The sequence below is a fragment of the Trichosurus vulpecula genome, chromosome 9 (genome assembly GCF_011100635.1).
Source record: "Trichosurus vulpecula isolate mTriVul1 chromosome 9, mTriVul1.pri, whole genome shotgun sequence".
In the NCBI taxonomy this organism is placed as follows: Eukaryota; Metazoa; Chordata; class Mammalia; order Diprotodontia; family Phalangeridae; genus Trichosurus; species Trichosurus vulpecula.
The window spans coordinates 179,198,248-179,213,471 of NC_050581.1; the positions used below are offsets into that span (position 1 = coordinate 179,198,248).

General features: G+C 40.4%; 1 protein-coding gene across 1 annotated transcript in view; it reads left to right on the forward strand.

Annotated features, from left to right (window-relative positions):
* LOC118832306 (cadherin-related family member 3-like) overlaps positions 1-15,224 on the forward strand; it is a 97,250-nt gene that overhangs the window by 58,976 nt on the left and 23,050 nt on the right. Inside the window, exons 10-12 of the mRNA XM_036739670.1 lie at positions 1,550-1,712; positions 4,861-4,963; positions 11,767-11,865. Of these exons, the coding sequence (XP_036595565.1) occupies positions 1,550-1,712; positions 4,861-4,963; positions 11,767-11,865 (365 nt within the window). The remainder of the gene's footprint in view (positions 1-1,549; positions 1,713-4,860; positions 4,964-11,766; positions 11,866-15,224) is intronic.

Genomic DNA, 15,224 nt, shown 5'->3' on the forward strand with positions numbered 1-15,224 from the left:
TAAAGACAATGTCTCCTAGAGCAGATGCCCTCATGACTCAGAATCCCAGACTCCCAGAACATTCTCCATCATTTCTCAATGAGTTGAATGTTTGGTTCACAGGTTTTCTCTCCATTCTGACTCCTTCTAGGGGGACTTCACCATACTTACTGGTGTTCCCTCAAAAGCCCTGCCTTTCCATTTCCTTAGTCTTTTCAATTCCCATAATTTACTCTTCCATTTCGCTTCAGCCACACAGAGGGATGGTCATATCCTTGATCTTGGCAACACCGACAAGTGTTCGACTTCCATCTTCGAGAACTCTAAATTTTCTGTATTTATCATTATATTTTATCCTTCCATTTTTCCTTCTTCCTCACTCTTCTTAGCCTATATGACCACTAATCCCTCCATTCCTTGCTATTTTCTTAGGCCATCACCCGTGTTTGGCTATATTCTACTCTCTTCCCTATCTTGATCCCTTATTGAATCAGTTCGACATTATACTGCCCTCTGCTCTTAAACCTTCTTTTCCCTTGATCGATTGCTGATCATACCTTGCCAAACTAACCCTGGAGGATTTCCACCATCTGCCTGCTTTCCTATTTATGTGCCATTTTCTGTTAGTAGTACTCATTGATTTTTATATCAGATGTTTTGCTTCCTCTCACAAAGACTTGAAAATTCAATAATTTATCAGATAACCAAGAGGGATATGGAACCATAATGCAGATTGGGGAGTCTACAAATTTTTTATTAATTAATTTATTTTTAGTTTTCAACATTCACTTTCACAAGATTTTGATTGACAAATTTTCTCCCCATCTCTCTCCTCCTCCCACCCCAAGATGGCGTGCATTCTGATTACCCCTTCCCCCAATCTGTTCTCTTTTCTATCACCACCACCCCTTCTCTTATCCCCTTCCCTTCTATTTTCCTGTAGGGTAAGATAAATTTCTATATCCCATTGCCTGTATATATTATTTCCCAGTTGCATGTAAAAACAATTTTTAACTTTTGTTTTTAAAACTGAATTCCACATTTTCTTTTCTCTTCTTTGACATTACAAGGGTACCAGTAGAGTGCTTAGGATTTCTACCTGTCATCCTTTAGCCTCATCATGGGACTGGCCCATCTTTTTGAGTCATACATTTCCCAAATAATTTGTTTTTTGAAGTTCCTCATTGGACATATATTGTAACCACTATCTCCCAGTGTTTATTATCAAGCATTGAATATAAAAAGAAGAAAAAAACATACTCCTTGCCCTCAATAACCTTATAGTCTAAATGAAGGGACAATACATTTTTTATTGTATGATTATGGCTATAAGCCTATTTCTTTTGAAATTATTTTCTTCCTGATTTGAATTTATTTCAGTAGAATATAAGTAAACACCTGGAGGTCAGGGGCTGTTTCACTCATTCTCATACGCCATGGGCCTCTTTGTTGTCCAATGGGGAATAGTAATTTTTAATTCTCAGGAGAGTGTTGGATTGATGGATTCTTATGAAAAGTTCTGTAGTTTTAAAGAATGTTAATTCTGAAGGCATGTCTGTCTATTTTAAAGGTATAGAGGCATTGAGGTGATTGCAAATAAAACAGTTATTGCTAAACTGGTGTGTCATGACCTTGACAAGTCCCCTGATGTGCTTCAGTATGTTCCTAATAGTGGACCACTTGGTGAGGGAGAGTTATTTGAACAAGTACCAGACTTTGACAATGTCATATGGGTGAGTATTAGTTACCAAAGAAGCCAATGTGGTATAGCAGAGAGAGAGTCCAGGCGGGCCTAAGAAAACTCAAGTCCCAATCTTGGCTTGGCCATTTATAACCTGTGTGACCTTGGGGTGTGAGGGGTGTTCAGGGAAGACTAGCACCTCTGGTGTGAGGGCTTGCTGAGTTTTTTCAGGGCTGCTTACTCACCTTTGGTGTCCATTTGTCACCCAATTCGCACTTGTGGATCCAAGAAGCTATAGTATGTGTGGCAGCCATAGCACAGTAAAACTATCTCAGCAGATGGGTTAAACCAGGTTGAAAGGAGCTGACAGGCCTCATACTTGCTGGTGAGCTAGGGGATGTCTACCCTAAGCATGTGAAAACTTCTCCTGGTGAAATGGGCAGATAAGAACAATTTGTTCCAAAATCCATGAAGGAGGCGAAAGCAAGTGCTGTGGAGCACTTAGAGCTTGGTCAGACATCAAAGATGCCAAGGTCATCTACTGCATCCTGGGCCATTGCCAGTCATCCTGACTTTTGTCTTACCACTGGACTTTGATGACTCTGACAGAGAGAGTGAGACCGACTACTTTGTGCATCTTCGCCTCACTTAAATCCAACTCCTGTGTGAGTCAAGATATTATCCATAGCAATGTCATTGGTCATCTTTGAAAATGAAGGACAATGACCTTGGATAAGTCACCTAATTTCTCTGGGCCTTAGCTTCCTCACTTGTGAAATGAAGGGGTTGCACAATTCACCCCAAGGTCTCTTCTAGGTCTAAGTCTATGATCCTATGAATATATCACCCACATTTCCTCTGAATCCTGCCCTTTGTCAGTGGGCATAGAAAGAAAAGAAGTGACTTGGAAGACAAAAGTCCTAGTTCCTTAAATGAAAGTTAATTATTCAATCAATGTCTGTACATCTGCCTTAATTTTCTTCTTCACAAAATGAGAACAATAGATTCTACCCCCTAATTAATTCAGGAAAAGGAACTGGGGACCATGAAATAGCTTGATTTCCTGAGGGCTAAGCTAGTTTTCCTGGTACTGGGAAATACTGACTTGTCAACCTCCTCCCAAGCCCTCTATAGATCTCCATCTTCTGGCCCTTCTATTGATAGAGGATCCACACTGAGGGTAGCGAGAGTGCTTAATTGTTCTTTAAGTAGTTGAGGCTCTTCCCCTGAAGACATCCCATCCCTTTGCCACCCAGCTGCTGCTTATTTTCCTTCTTGTTCCAAGTCCTAATTCCTGATTGCTTGGGGTTACTTTTCCCTGCCCTCAAACACTGGGGAGTCAGCCCCATTTGTTATTGCTTATGGCTGAGGAGAGCCGTTGATCAACTTTCTCTCACTGGGGCCAACCCCTAACTTTCCTAATAGATTTTGAATGCCAGGAGTTGAGCTCTACGAACTTCTTGAATTTTAGAAACATAACCCATGATGAGGGTAGTGGAAAGAGGATTGGACTATAGGATTGGAGAGTGCATTTGGAAAGGATCTCAGAAGACTTTAATCCAACCCTTTTACTTTAAAGACCAGGAAACTGAGGCCCAAGGAAGTTAAATGACTTGCCCAAGGATCCACACAGGTATAAATATCAAAGGTGAGATTTGAACCCAGGTTTTCTGACCCTGATTTGTACACCACAGTGATGAGGCAAGAGAAGCCAGGAGATCTAGGTTCTCTAGAGCTCTGGCTCTAGTTGTGTGACCTGAGACAAACCACTTCCTGTCTCCAGGCTCCACTTTCTCATCTGAAAAATGATGTGGATTGACTAATGGAACTTTAAGGCCTCCCTTTTAGCTCCAACTTTCTATGTTTCTGACATCTTATATCTTATTTTAAAAAAAAGCTATACAAAATGGTGTCATTCCTTGAATATTCCTATCCTCCTCCAAACTAAATTTAGGCAAGGTTCTGTTGAGTCTGTACGTATATAATGTAAAATGTTAAGCAAATTGTTCAGTAATATCCAAACATCCAGATATTTGCTTTCATGTAAACACAGCCTGGCTCACTTTTACCAGAACAGGTGCTAACATTGCTGGTAGGAACGCAACAACATTGGGTTGTATTTGGAGTGTGTGGCATAGCACTGCACACAGATGAGATGGAGTTATACCAAGAAATCATTTGGTGCTTCCATTGAATGCAGATTCAAGATGGTACCATCCTACACCAAATTCTTTACCTTAGTGGACCTTTTTATAGTAAGTGTCCAGTATATTCATGAGCTTTCTTGGGAGGTAGTGGGTTCTGCCTCATTGGATCTCTTCAAACAAGGAATGGATGACCACTTGTCAGGTATGTTGTAATGGAGTTCTGTTTTTTTTTCTTTTCATGTATAGGTTGGACTAGATGGACCCTGAGGGTCTTTCTAACTCTGAAGTTTCTATGATTCATAGGATCACAATCTGTGATTTATACTATTCAATTCAATATAATCTAATATAGTTCTAATCAATTTAATTCAATTTAACAGCATCCATTAAGCCCTACTGTGTGCAGATCACTGTGCAAGGAGAGGCAGCTTGGTGCATGGACAAACTATCTCCCCTTATATGGTGCTTTACAAAATATTATCTCCTTTGGTCTTTACCACAATCCTGGGAGGTGGCTTCTATTGTCATCCTCATTTTATAGAACACTGATCCTGGGGCATGAAGGCATATTAGAGTTCTGTCTCTGTCACTTATTACTAGTGTGACCAAGAGCAAATTGTTTAACCTTTTTTAGCTGCATTTTCCTCATAAAAAGGATGAATAATGTTTGCATCATTTTTTGCATTAACTGCTTCCCTGGATTGTCTTCGAGGTAGAGTGTTTTTTAAACTTGAAGCAACTACATAGGTGTCTATTATTAAACACTGGTCAAACAAAGATGAAAACTGACCTACCTCCTTCCCTGAAGGAATATGTAGTTTAAATAAGGAGGCAGTTCAGACCTTATTAGGTAATTGTGGTTATAAGGTTATTTCTTCTGAAATTATTTTCCTTTTGGTTTATTGATTTATTTTAGCCCAGTAGAAAATAAATTCTTGGAAGACCCAGGGTATTTTTTTCCATTTGTATCTCTGGAACCTAGCTAGCAAAGTATCTTGTACATAAATGTCTGTTGAACCGATGTACTCCTATTACTATGGCATCTTCTCCAAGGTGACCAAAGACTTGGATTATGAAATGCCAGAGGCTTCTGCGGTGGGTCATACCTATGAGATGATGGTTTCTGTCTTTGATGACCCCAGGCCTTCCCATACAGGTAAGTTCATCCAAAAGTTATCAAGGGGTTTCTAGGCATTTTCTTGATCAAATGATGCTTAAAGCCTGGAGAATAAGCCAAATTTTCTCATTGTTATCCTGGAATGTCAATGGTTCATTCTATTAGGAACAGTCTAGGTAGAGGAAACAAGGAGAAAAGAAGCAGTAGGAAAACTCCCTTCAGGGGTCTTCACTAGATTAGGGAAACAGCTATGATCATTTCCTTGGGCCTTTTAAACTCCCAGCAGAAGTTGGAGCAAAGCTAGGTATTGGTTGTAGGTTCTTGGAGTTGGAGGACCGGCAAAATATAGGTTCTATATTTTTTGTTATCATACCTGGCTGAATTTCTGCCCGGTGTTGCCAAAGATTTGTTATTTGAAAACATCCATATGCTTGGTATCATGTGGACCTAACTTCTCTTTGATTGAGTGATTTTTTTCAATATTGTGGTTTCAATGTTTTGGCATCAGGAAATGCAGTCATAGTTTGAGGAAAGCATAGCATACCAACCCCAAAGACTAGTGCATGAATCTACAGTATGCCACTCCCTGAAACATGGGCACGAATCTAATAAGATGAAATTTAAAAGGGAAAAAAGCAAAATCTGACTTTTGTGTTAAAAAAAATCAATTTCACGAGTACAAGATAGGGGAAGTATGGCTAAACAGCATTCACTGGAAAACGATCTGTAGGGGTTAGAGTATTACAAACTCAGCATGAGTCAGCCATATTATATGGCAGCCTTGGAAAAGTTAACATAAGTTTAGATTGCATTGAGGGTGGGATAATGTTCAGGACTGGGGAGGTGACAGCCCCACTGTATCCTTCCCTGGTCAGGACACTCTGGAGTATGGTGTTCAGTTCTGGGCATCACATTTTATGAAGGACATTGAGAAGCTATAGTGCATTCACAAAGAATGTTCAGAGGAAGGCAATCAGGACAGTGAAAGGTCTTAAAAAATTTCATGCCTTAAAAAATACCAGTTGAAGGAAATTAGGGGTATTTGGCCAGGATAAGAGAAGCCTGAGGGAGGGCATGGTGGATGTCTTCAAGCATTTGAAGGGCAATCATGTGGAGGAGAAATCAGTCTGGTTTGAGTGAACCCCAGAGGGTAGAACTAGGAATGTTGGGTAGAAGTGACAAAGAGATGGATTTAGGCTTGATGTCAGGAACCACTTTTTAATAACTAAAGTTTTCCACAAATGATATGATCTGCCATAAGAGTCAGTGGGTTCCCCTCTACTGGAGTCTTCAATCAAAGCCTGGTTTAACTATTTGAGGGGCAGCCTGGTGTAGTGGGTAGAGTAGAGATGGAAAAATTTGGATTTGAAACCTGCCTCAGCTGGATGACCCTGGGCAAATCACTCAACCTCTCTCCCTTCAATTTCTTCATCTTTCAATTGGGAGAAGTTGGACTCACTCATCTTCAAGGTCCCTTCCAGCTCTAAATGTGCTCTCCTCTACATTGTAAAAAGCATCCTCATTTGCAAAAAAGTAGGACTAAGTGACATTTGAGATCCCTTTCAACTCAGAGAATCTGTAATTCTCTGGTCCTCCTACACACCTGCATGTGAAGGTTTAGGATCTCTGCCACTTCTCCATGCTCCTAAAGCCTATGGCTTCCTCAATTTGGGGCTCACATCTGGCTCATCAGAATGCATTTGAGCTTGGCTCTGACTATTCCAATTGGTGGAGCTTGTACCATTTCATATAAAACACCCATTTCCTAGTCTGGCCTTTCAGAAAAGCACCTTTAGCCTGAAGCTTTTCTTCCTTATTACGTTATCTGCTTTCCCTATCCAGCCAACTAGATGCCCCATCCAACTCACCCTCCTACCCCCATCTAACCCAAAGAAACCTTACTTGTTGTACTGAACCCACATCCTCTCTGGTCTCCACAAGCTAACACATTCCCAGCAGCTGCTTATGATGGATGCTTGTAACACAGCACATGTGGTTTATTCTATTTTTATAGGGATGCTAATTAGCCTGGGTTTGTTCTTTATGGATGATATAAAACCCATGCTAAGGCATAATCATTAACAACACCTGCTCTTGGATCGCATGAATGGAGTCACTAAAGGAAATATCAAGGTTCTGACATAAATCATTTTTTCTCAGTGGATGGATGTGGAATGTCATCATGTTTGTGGTGGACGGGCCTTGGGATGTAATAAGCCTAGCTAAAATTTATATAGCTCTTTCATGCTTGCAAAATACCTTCAACTCATTGGTTCATTGGAGCCTTGTTGGTGACAGTGTGACTATGTGATTATGATGTAAGTCTGAGGCAGAGGTGTGTGTCCTGGACCCTTGTGCAGTCAGTCTGGGCAAGCATATGGACCCCTTCTTGGACTCTTGTTTTTAAATGCACAAAATAAAATACAAAGGAAATAAAGTATGGTGAAATGATCTTATCAAAATATTAAAAAACAAACAAGTTGATGGAACCCAAGTGACTAACCCCTGGTATAAGAAGAGTATTTTTTGGGGATCATTCTCTTTGTATTACAGTTAAGGAAATGGAGAATCAGAGAGAAGTTAAGTGAATTGCTCATGGTTATACAGCTAGTGAATGTCAGGGTCAGAATTTGAATTTTGACTCTAAGTCTTTTTAACCAAATGCTCCTTTTTAACCAAACTCCATGCTACCTGTCAACTCCCCTCTGCTAATTATTCCTTTTAATTCAATGTTCAGTACATGAACTTTTCACAGATTTCCATTTTTGCTTCTCATCAACAAACATTTATTAAGCCCCTACTGTGTACCAGGCACTGTGCCAAGTGTTGAGGATACAGAGAAAGGCAAAAACACAGTCTGTGCACTCCAGGAGCTCACATTCTAATGGGAGAGATAACATTCAAACAACTGTGTGCATACAAGAGACATAAAGGATAAATGGGATATAATCTCGGGGTAGATAGAGTACTTCTCTCTTTTGAGTGCTTTCCCCATTAGTAGGACCATTTGAATGTGCAGGTCTGGAGATTGTTTCAACAATCTGGCTAGCAGCTGTCGTGGGGGTGAAAGACCAACACAAGCCCAACAACAAGAATGCTGCCAAAGCCCAGGTTCTTTTGATCTGCTTTACTAAGGAAAGCAATGTTAAGGGGTTAACAGGTTTACTTTAATTCAGCATATAAATACCATTCACTTAGTTCAGGGGAAGAAGCCAGCTCCCTGAACTAAGGAGCAAATACAAACAAATTACAAACATCGATAGACAGACCAAATACAATTCATAGTTACCAACATCTAGGTTCAGCCCAGGAGCTCATAACAAGGGCTGGCCCAGAGTCATGCACGCCACCATGGCTGTGGCTAAGAGCTCCGAAAATGAGAAAGCCAATCCCTGGCTTTATATCTTTTTCAGTGTCAAGGGTGAGTCACACATGCGACTCACCCACGTGACCTAAAATCATCACAAAGAGGTGACTTAAACCCACGTGGTCTAAAAGCCTCTGATGTCCCAAACATGTCACTCAAACTCATGTGTAAACTAGGCCCTCCCCTGAGGCAGGGAGGTCACCAAGGACTCTCAATCTAATCAAGGAAACAAATGCCAAACTCTTCAAGGCAACTTGGTTGAACTGAGTGCTAAGAGCCCATTTTGTTTACCAACACAGAGATATGAATGTCTCATTTGACTTTTGATAAGTTGGTCTCTGGAAGAGATGAATATGAATTTCTGTGCATGAGAAGCATTTGAAATTAGCTGGGAATCAGTCAGGTCACTGGAGAGAAGGAAGCTTGGCCTCCCTTCCAGCCTGCTAGAAAGGAGATGGATAAAGGCAAATCTCAGCTCCATCAAGTAGTGCCACAGGGACCTTGGATAAATCACTAAATGTCCCTAGGCCTTAGGATTCTCACCTCCAAAATGGGTGTATTGGAACTAGATGATCTGTGAGGCCATTTCCAGTTCCATGTCTCTGATCTTATGATATAAGTCATGGGTCAGAGGCTGGGGTGGTGGGTGAGCATATAAGCTAGTTCTTGCCCTAGACAAAACCAACATTGGCTAGGTTTGCCTCCATTCCTCTATTCTTTGTCTCTTTTCCTAATTCATAATCCCTCAGGGGCTCAGAACCCTCTTGGTCTCCTCCCATTGCTTCCTTCTCCCCTTTCAATAGAGAAACTGGGCAGCTGGGTGGCACAGTGGATAGAGCACCAGGCCTGGAAGTCAGGAACATGAGTTCAAATCTGGCCTTGGACACTTACTAGCTGTGTGACCCTGGACAAGTCGCTTAAACACTGTTTGCCTCGGTTTCCTCATCTCTAAAATGAGCTGGAGAAGGAAATGACAGATCACCCCAGTATCTTTGCCAGGCAAATCCCAAATGAGTTCACGAAGAGTGGACATGAGTGAAATGACTGAACAAAAACCAATATCTGCTCTCAGGAAAGGACCTGAAACTTGTTGTCCCTAAAGTGGAACTGACTGATAAGATCTCAGATCTCTGAAGGTCTTTGCATTTTAACAGGGATCAAAGATAAGGGCATAGCAAGAGGTTCTTTGCCCACCAACATGAGAGGAAGCAGACTCTTCCGTGACTCTTGATGTTCACGATGGAGGCAGTAACCTATACTTTAGTTTCATTTCAATTCACTCAGTCAGAAAGATTGAGTTAAAGTTCTGCCTCTGACATAGAGTAGCTAAGAGACCCTGGACAAGTCACTTAACCTCTTAGTACCTCCAGGTAATTCTCTAAGACTATAAGGTATAGAGATGTTGTTGATCTGCATTGGGAGAGGGACTTTCCATGCTGGGAGTGCCATATAACTGGTTCAAACCATACGTACAAAAGCATCATTTACTGTGCATAAGGCTGACCCTTCCTTCATGTTTCCTAGTAGGGGGACCAGGGTTCCCAATGCACATCTTGGATGAGTCTGTTTCGTGTAGTGTATGGCTTCATTTTTGTTTGCGTACCTTTTGCACCTAGCACAGTTCTTGGCACATGGTATGTTGATTAGTCAATACTTGTTGACTGATTTGGAAGTACTCAGTTCTTTGGACCTTCTCCTTTTCCATGGTTAAAATTGATAAGTTCTGTTCCCAGGGTTGTATTTGGAGACCTTGCTCTATTGGGAGACACCCAGGCCCCTAGTGGAAGTCCTTTTATCTCTCCCAACTTACCCAACAGTTCCTGATTTTTGGTCTTGGATTCATTTCCCAAAGGCCCAGAGCTCTGCTCTCTGCTTTCTGAAGTTTAGAAAATGCTTTTACTTTCTTATTTAATGGACAGAGTAAGAGTAATATTTAGTGAACCAAGAGTCTAAATATTTTACTCCAAAGGTTCCATTGTGGATCTGGACCTAGGGTACCCACATTTGTCTGTCACAAGGCTGATAATGGTATATTGATTTCAGGAGAGGACAATGAATATAATTCTTTAAGTTGTATTGAAAATCTGATTCATGCTAATGTTTTCAATGCAGAGAACTAGGTCCTTTCCCTGGTGTTATGGTGAAGGCCTTCTGAGAAGAAGTGCTATCCAATGGGAAGAATGTTGGAGCTCCATTCAGAGGACTTGAGTTCAAATCCTAGTTCTGGCAATTATGTGACCATGGACAAATCACTCATCCTCTCTGGGCCTCAGTTTCCTCATGTGTGAAATGAAAGTGTTGCTCTAGTTAGCCTTTTAAGTTACTTCCTGCACTTAATCTGTAATCCAATGCAGAAAACCTTGATTTTAAGGAATGAGTTGAGTAGTAGGAATCTCAGGTGTGATGGCAGGGTGATAATTGGAGGCAGAGAAATCAGTGGTATCCCTTAAAGAATTCACAGATCTGGTCAAAAAAATGTCCTTGGACCATTCTAGAAGGAAGCACAGTAACCCTGGAGGATGCTAGATCCTTGTCTTTCTTCCCCCACCCCCTCTCACAAGAACGTGGTCCCAGACAACAGCCGAAGGGTACAGAGTACGAGGGGCCATCTTGAAAATGTGAGGGCAGATCCTATGAAATCCTTAGAATGCTGTTTAGTTTGTCCCTTGCCACCTGGTGTGGGTGGAGGGTGGGAACCTTCTAGGGAGAGTCAAAGCAGCCCCAGATGAGGTAGTGCCTTGGGATGGTTATGGTCAACAAGATGTATGTGTAGATGCTATCAGTAGGCTGATAATGAACAAAACTGATTGGAAAAAAATATATCTGCCCTTTATGTTCCACAAGGGGATAAGAACCAGACCCGTCCTTTCGTTGTTACATTGAACCCTAGGGTGAGGAGTCCATCTAACAACACCGGTGATCCCTTCTCTGAAATTTACAGCCTTAAGTAGTTGCCTAGATTAGAGGTGTCCAACGGGTGGCCTGCAGGGCCAACATTCCCAAAGCCCAACTAGATCAAAATGTAATTGGAAAATATTGAAGAAAATGAAAATATAGAATCTGGATCATATTAGTATGTGGTTTTCTAAGTTAAGAGGCAACCTGTAAGAATCATTATGTATGTTTTAGTGGCTCCTTTTCCTGTTTGAGCTTGACACCCCTGACCTTGAACACCAAGATGTTAAATGACTTGCACAGGGTCTCCTAGAGAGATAAGACAAGACAGCCAGGGGATCCTGGTTTAGAGGCCAGATCCACAGTGCTGCCTCTCAAGTTACAGAGGAGAGCCAAAATGTGAAACTTCATGGCTCCTCTGTGATTGGATGGGATTTTTCATGGTCAAATGTGGTCTATTAAGGCCAGAAGAGTTTTGGCTTCTCCTTTTACAATTCAATCATATCTAGGCCTCATGATTTATTCAACTCTTCCGCAGACTAAGCCCCTTGCTTGTTCTTTCTTTCTTTTTTTTCCACAGTGACTGTTACGATCATTGTGGAAGTTGTTCCTGCCAATGAATTTAGTCCAGTTTTTAGGCCTGCAAGTTACTCATTCTCTGTTCCAGAAACATCAGGAGGTAAGCTAGAGAGTAATAATAAAAAGATCTCTCATCAGCCTTCCCTGATCTTCTTGGCTATTAGTACTGTCTCCTTTCAATTTCTCTGGAACTATTTCTCTGATCCCCTTCTTTGTTCTGTTGTCCTATATTAAACTTACCCGTCTTCGTATTTTTTCTGAAGAATAGAATGCAAACTCCTTAAGGGAAGAGACAGTTTTTTATATCCCCATCACTTATCAAAGTGTCTAGTAAACGATAGGTCCTTAATATTTGTATCTGACTAGAATTCAATTTATAGAGTGTTTTACATTTTACAAAATGTTCTCATATTTATTCTCAAATACATTAATATTTACTCAATTCAATAAGCATTTATTAAGCACCTATTATGTACCAGGCACTGTGCTAATATTTGTGAGATACAGAATAAAGGCAAAAGATAGCCCCTGCCCTCAAGCAGGATCATTGGATCCATATAATACAGTGCCTGGCATGTAGTAGGCACTTAATAAATGCTTCTTCACCTTTTCTGCATTTTTCATTTTAATATATTTTACTTTTTATCCAATTACATGGTAAAACAATTTTTAACATTTGCTTTTTTTAAGTTTTGAGTTCCAAATTCTACCCCTCCCTCCCTCCCTGCCCTCCCTTCTCCCTGAGACAGTAAGCAATCAGATATAGGTTATACACATGCAATCATGTGAAACATTTCCATATTAGTCATTTTGTACAAGAAGACCTGAACAAAAGAGAAAGAATGAAAGAGAGAAAGAAAGTGAAAAAATAGCATGCTCCAGTCTGTATTCAAACAATATCGGTTCTTTCTCTGGAGGTAGATCGTATGCTTCATCATTAGTCCTTTGGGATTGTCTTGGGCCATTGTATTGTTCTTCATTGCACAATATCGCTAATATCGTGTACAATGTTCTCCCAGTTCTGTTCACTTCACTTTGCATCAGTTTGTGTAAGTCTTTACAGGTTTTTCTGAAATTATTCCGCTTGTCATTTCTTATAGCACAACAATATTCCATTACAGTCAAATACCACAACTTGTTTGGTCATTCCTCAATTGATGGGCACCCTTTTGATTTCCAATTCTTAGCCACCACAAAAAGAGTCGCTATAAATAGTTTTGTACAAACAGGCCCTCCCCCCTTTTGATATCTTCGGGATATAGACCCAGCAGTTCACCTGACTTTTCTTGAACAAAATGAATGAGTTCTAAATTCAGAATCTAAACTCACCTTCCCTAGGCAGCTTTTGACAATTTTCTTAAACCTTTCTGTCCCATTTCTACATCTGTGGAATAGGTAAAAACCCATTCGTATTCAACTCAATTATTAAGCAATAACTTGGTCATTTGTTATTAAGCTATTAGTGTAGTGGATGGAGAACCAGCCTGGCATCAGTGAAATCTGAGTTAAAATCTCACCTATGATCCATCTTGGCTGTGTGACCCATCACAAGTCACTTAGTCTTGCTGTGCTCTAAGTCACTCCCTAAGTGATTAAATGGTGCTAGTCTGCATTGATAGAGAGTTTACTCACTAGGGAGCAGCCAATACCAATGAAATAATAGCTTTGGTCCAAAAAAAATTTGATGGTAGTTGTTTCATTTTGCAGTCATGTCTAATTCTTTGTGACTCCATTTGGCATGTTCTTAGCAAAGATACTGGAGTGGTTTGCCATTTTCTTCTTCAGCTCATTTTACATATGAGGAAACTGAGGCAAACAAGGTTAAATGACTTGCCCAGGGTCACACAGCTAGTAAGTGTATGAAGTCAGATCTGAACTCAGAAAGATGAGTCTTCCTGACTCCAGGTCCTGTGCTCGGTGCACTAAGGTGCCACCTAACTGCCCTCCCCCTCTTCCCCGCCAATTAAATACCTAGTAGTGCAGAATACCCAACCAAGGATTAGGTCAGCATGGTATAATACAAAGAGTCTTGGACTTAGAGTCAGAAGATAGGAGTTCAAATCCTGTCTCTGTTGTTTACTATCTCTTCAGCCTCTATCAAGTCAAATAACAAACTAAACAATCCTATATTGTCGTGTTTTTATAGTTGTTATATACACTTAAAATACTTTCTTCTTTCCCTTCCTTCCTTCCTTTCCTCTTTCTTTCCTCCTTTCCTTCTTTCCTTCCTTCCTTCCTTCCTTCCTTCCTTCCTTCCTTCCTTCCTTCCTTCCTTCCTTTCCTCTTTCTTTCCTTCTTTCCTTCCTTCCTTCCTTCCTTCCTTCCTTCCTTCCTTCCTTCCTTCCTTCCCTCCTTCCTTTCCTCCTTCTTTCTTTCTTTCTTCTTTCTTTCTTCTTTCTTTCTTTCTTTCTTTCTTTCCTTCCTTCCTTCCTTCCTTCCTTCCCTCCTTCCTTTCCTCCTTCTTTCTTTCTTTCTCTTTCTTTCCTTCCTTCCTTCCTTCCTTCCTTCCTTCCTTCCTTCCTTCCTTCCTTCCTTCCTTCCTTCCTTCCTTCTTTTCTTCCTTCTATCATGAGTGTGTCTACCTTTGCCAGACTTCTAATTTATTGCTTCCAGTCTACGGTACGGCTGAGAACCAGATAGCCGCGACAATTAGAATTGTTTCTCAAGGGTTCTTAGGCTCTGAAGGAAATTCATGGGTGTGCTTTTGTGATGCTTATTATTTCACATCCTTACAAAATTCTTACAACAAAGTGAGTGAGGTTTAGTGAACCAAGAGTCAGATGACTCGGATGCTAACACTCTCTCTACATCAGTTGTTCTTAACTTTGTTGGGTCATGGACAGTCCTTTGGCAGTATGGTGAATCTATGGACCCCTTTTCAGAATGATATTTTAAAATATTATTTAAATAGCATTTAAATAATATTATTTAACATATTACTAAAAGTTTTAAAAGAAAATAGTATGACAAAAGAAACCAATTACATAGAAATATAGTTAATAAAAAATTAAAAAAAACCACCGAGCTAAGGACCCCTGGTCTTTCTTATTCCTACCTTACTGAATGGCTTTGATCAAGTGGCAACTTTTATCTCCACTCCCTTTTTAATTTCTTTGTTTACTTCTTGATTCTTGACTATGTTTCATAGAAGTCTATTAGGCATATGACATTTAGAAAAGTGTGACATTACTATATATAGTTTTTGGAAAATGTGGGCCCATCTGTATCAGTGAAGTGATGCTTCAGAGGGCTGATACTATAGTAACCTATAGTCCTAGGACTCAATTCTAGTTTCCTATAAAGATAGACATGATTGAAAAACAGAGGGCATTTGCTAACAAGTGTAGGAGGGAGGGACAAAATGCTCTTGAACAAAACTATACTCAGGACTTTGAAGGTGTTTCCTAAATGCTTTAACCTGGAAAATATTCTCCTTTCATATGCTTCAGATTAGAAGCT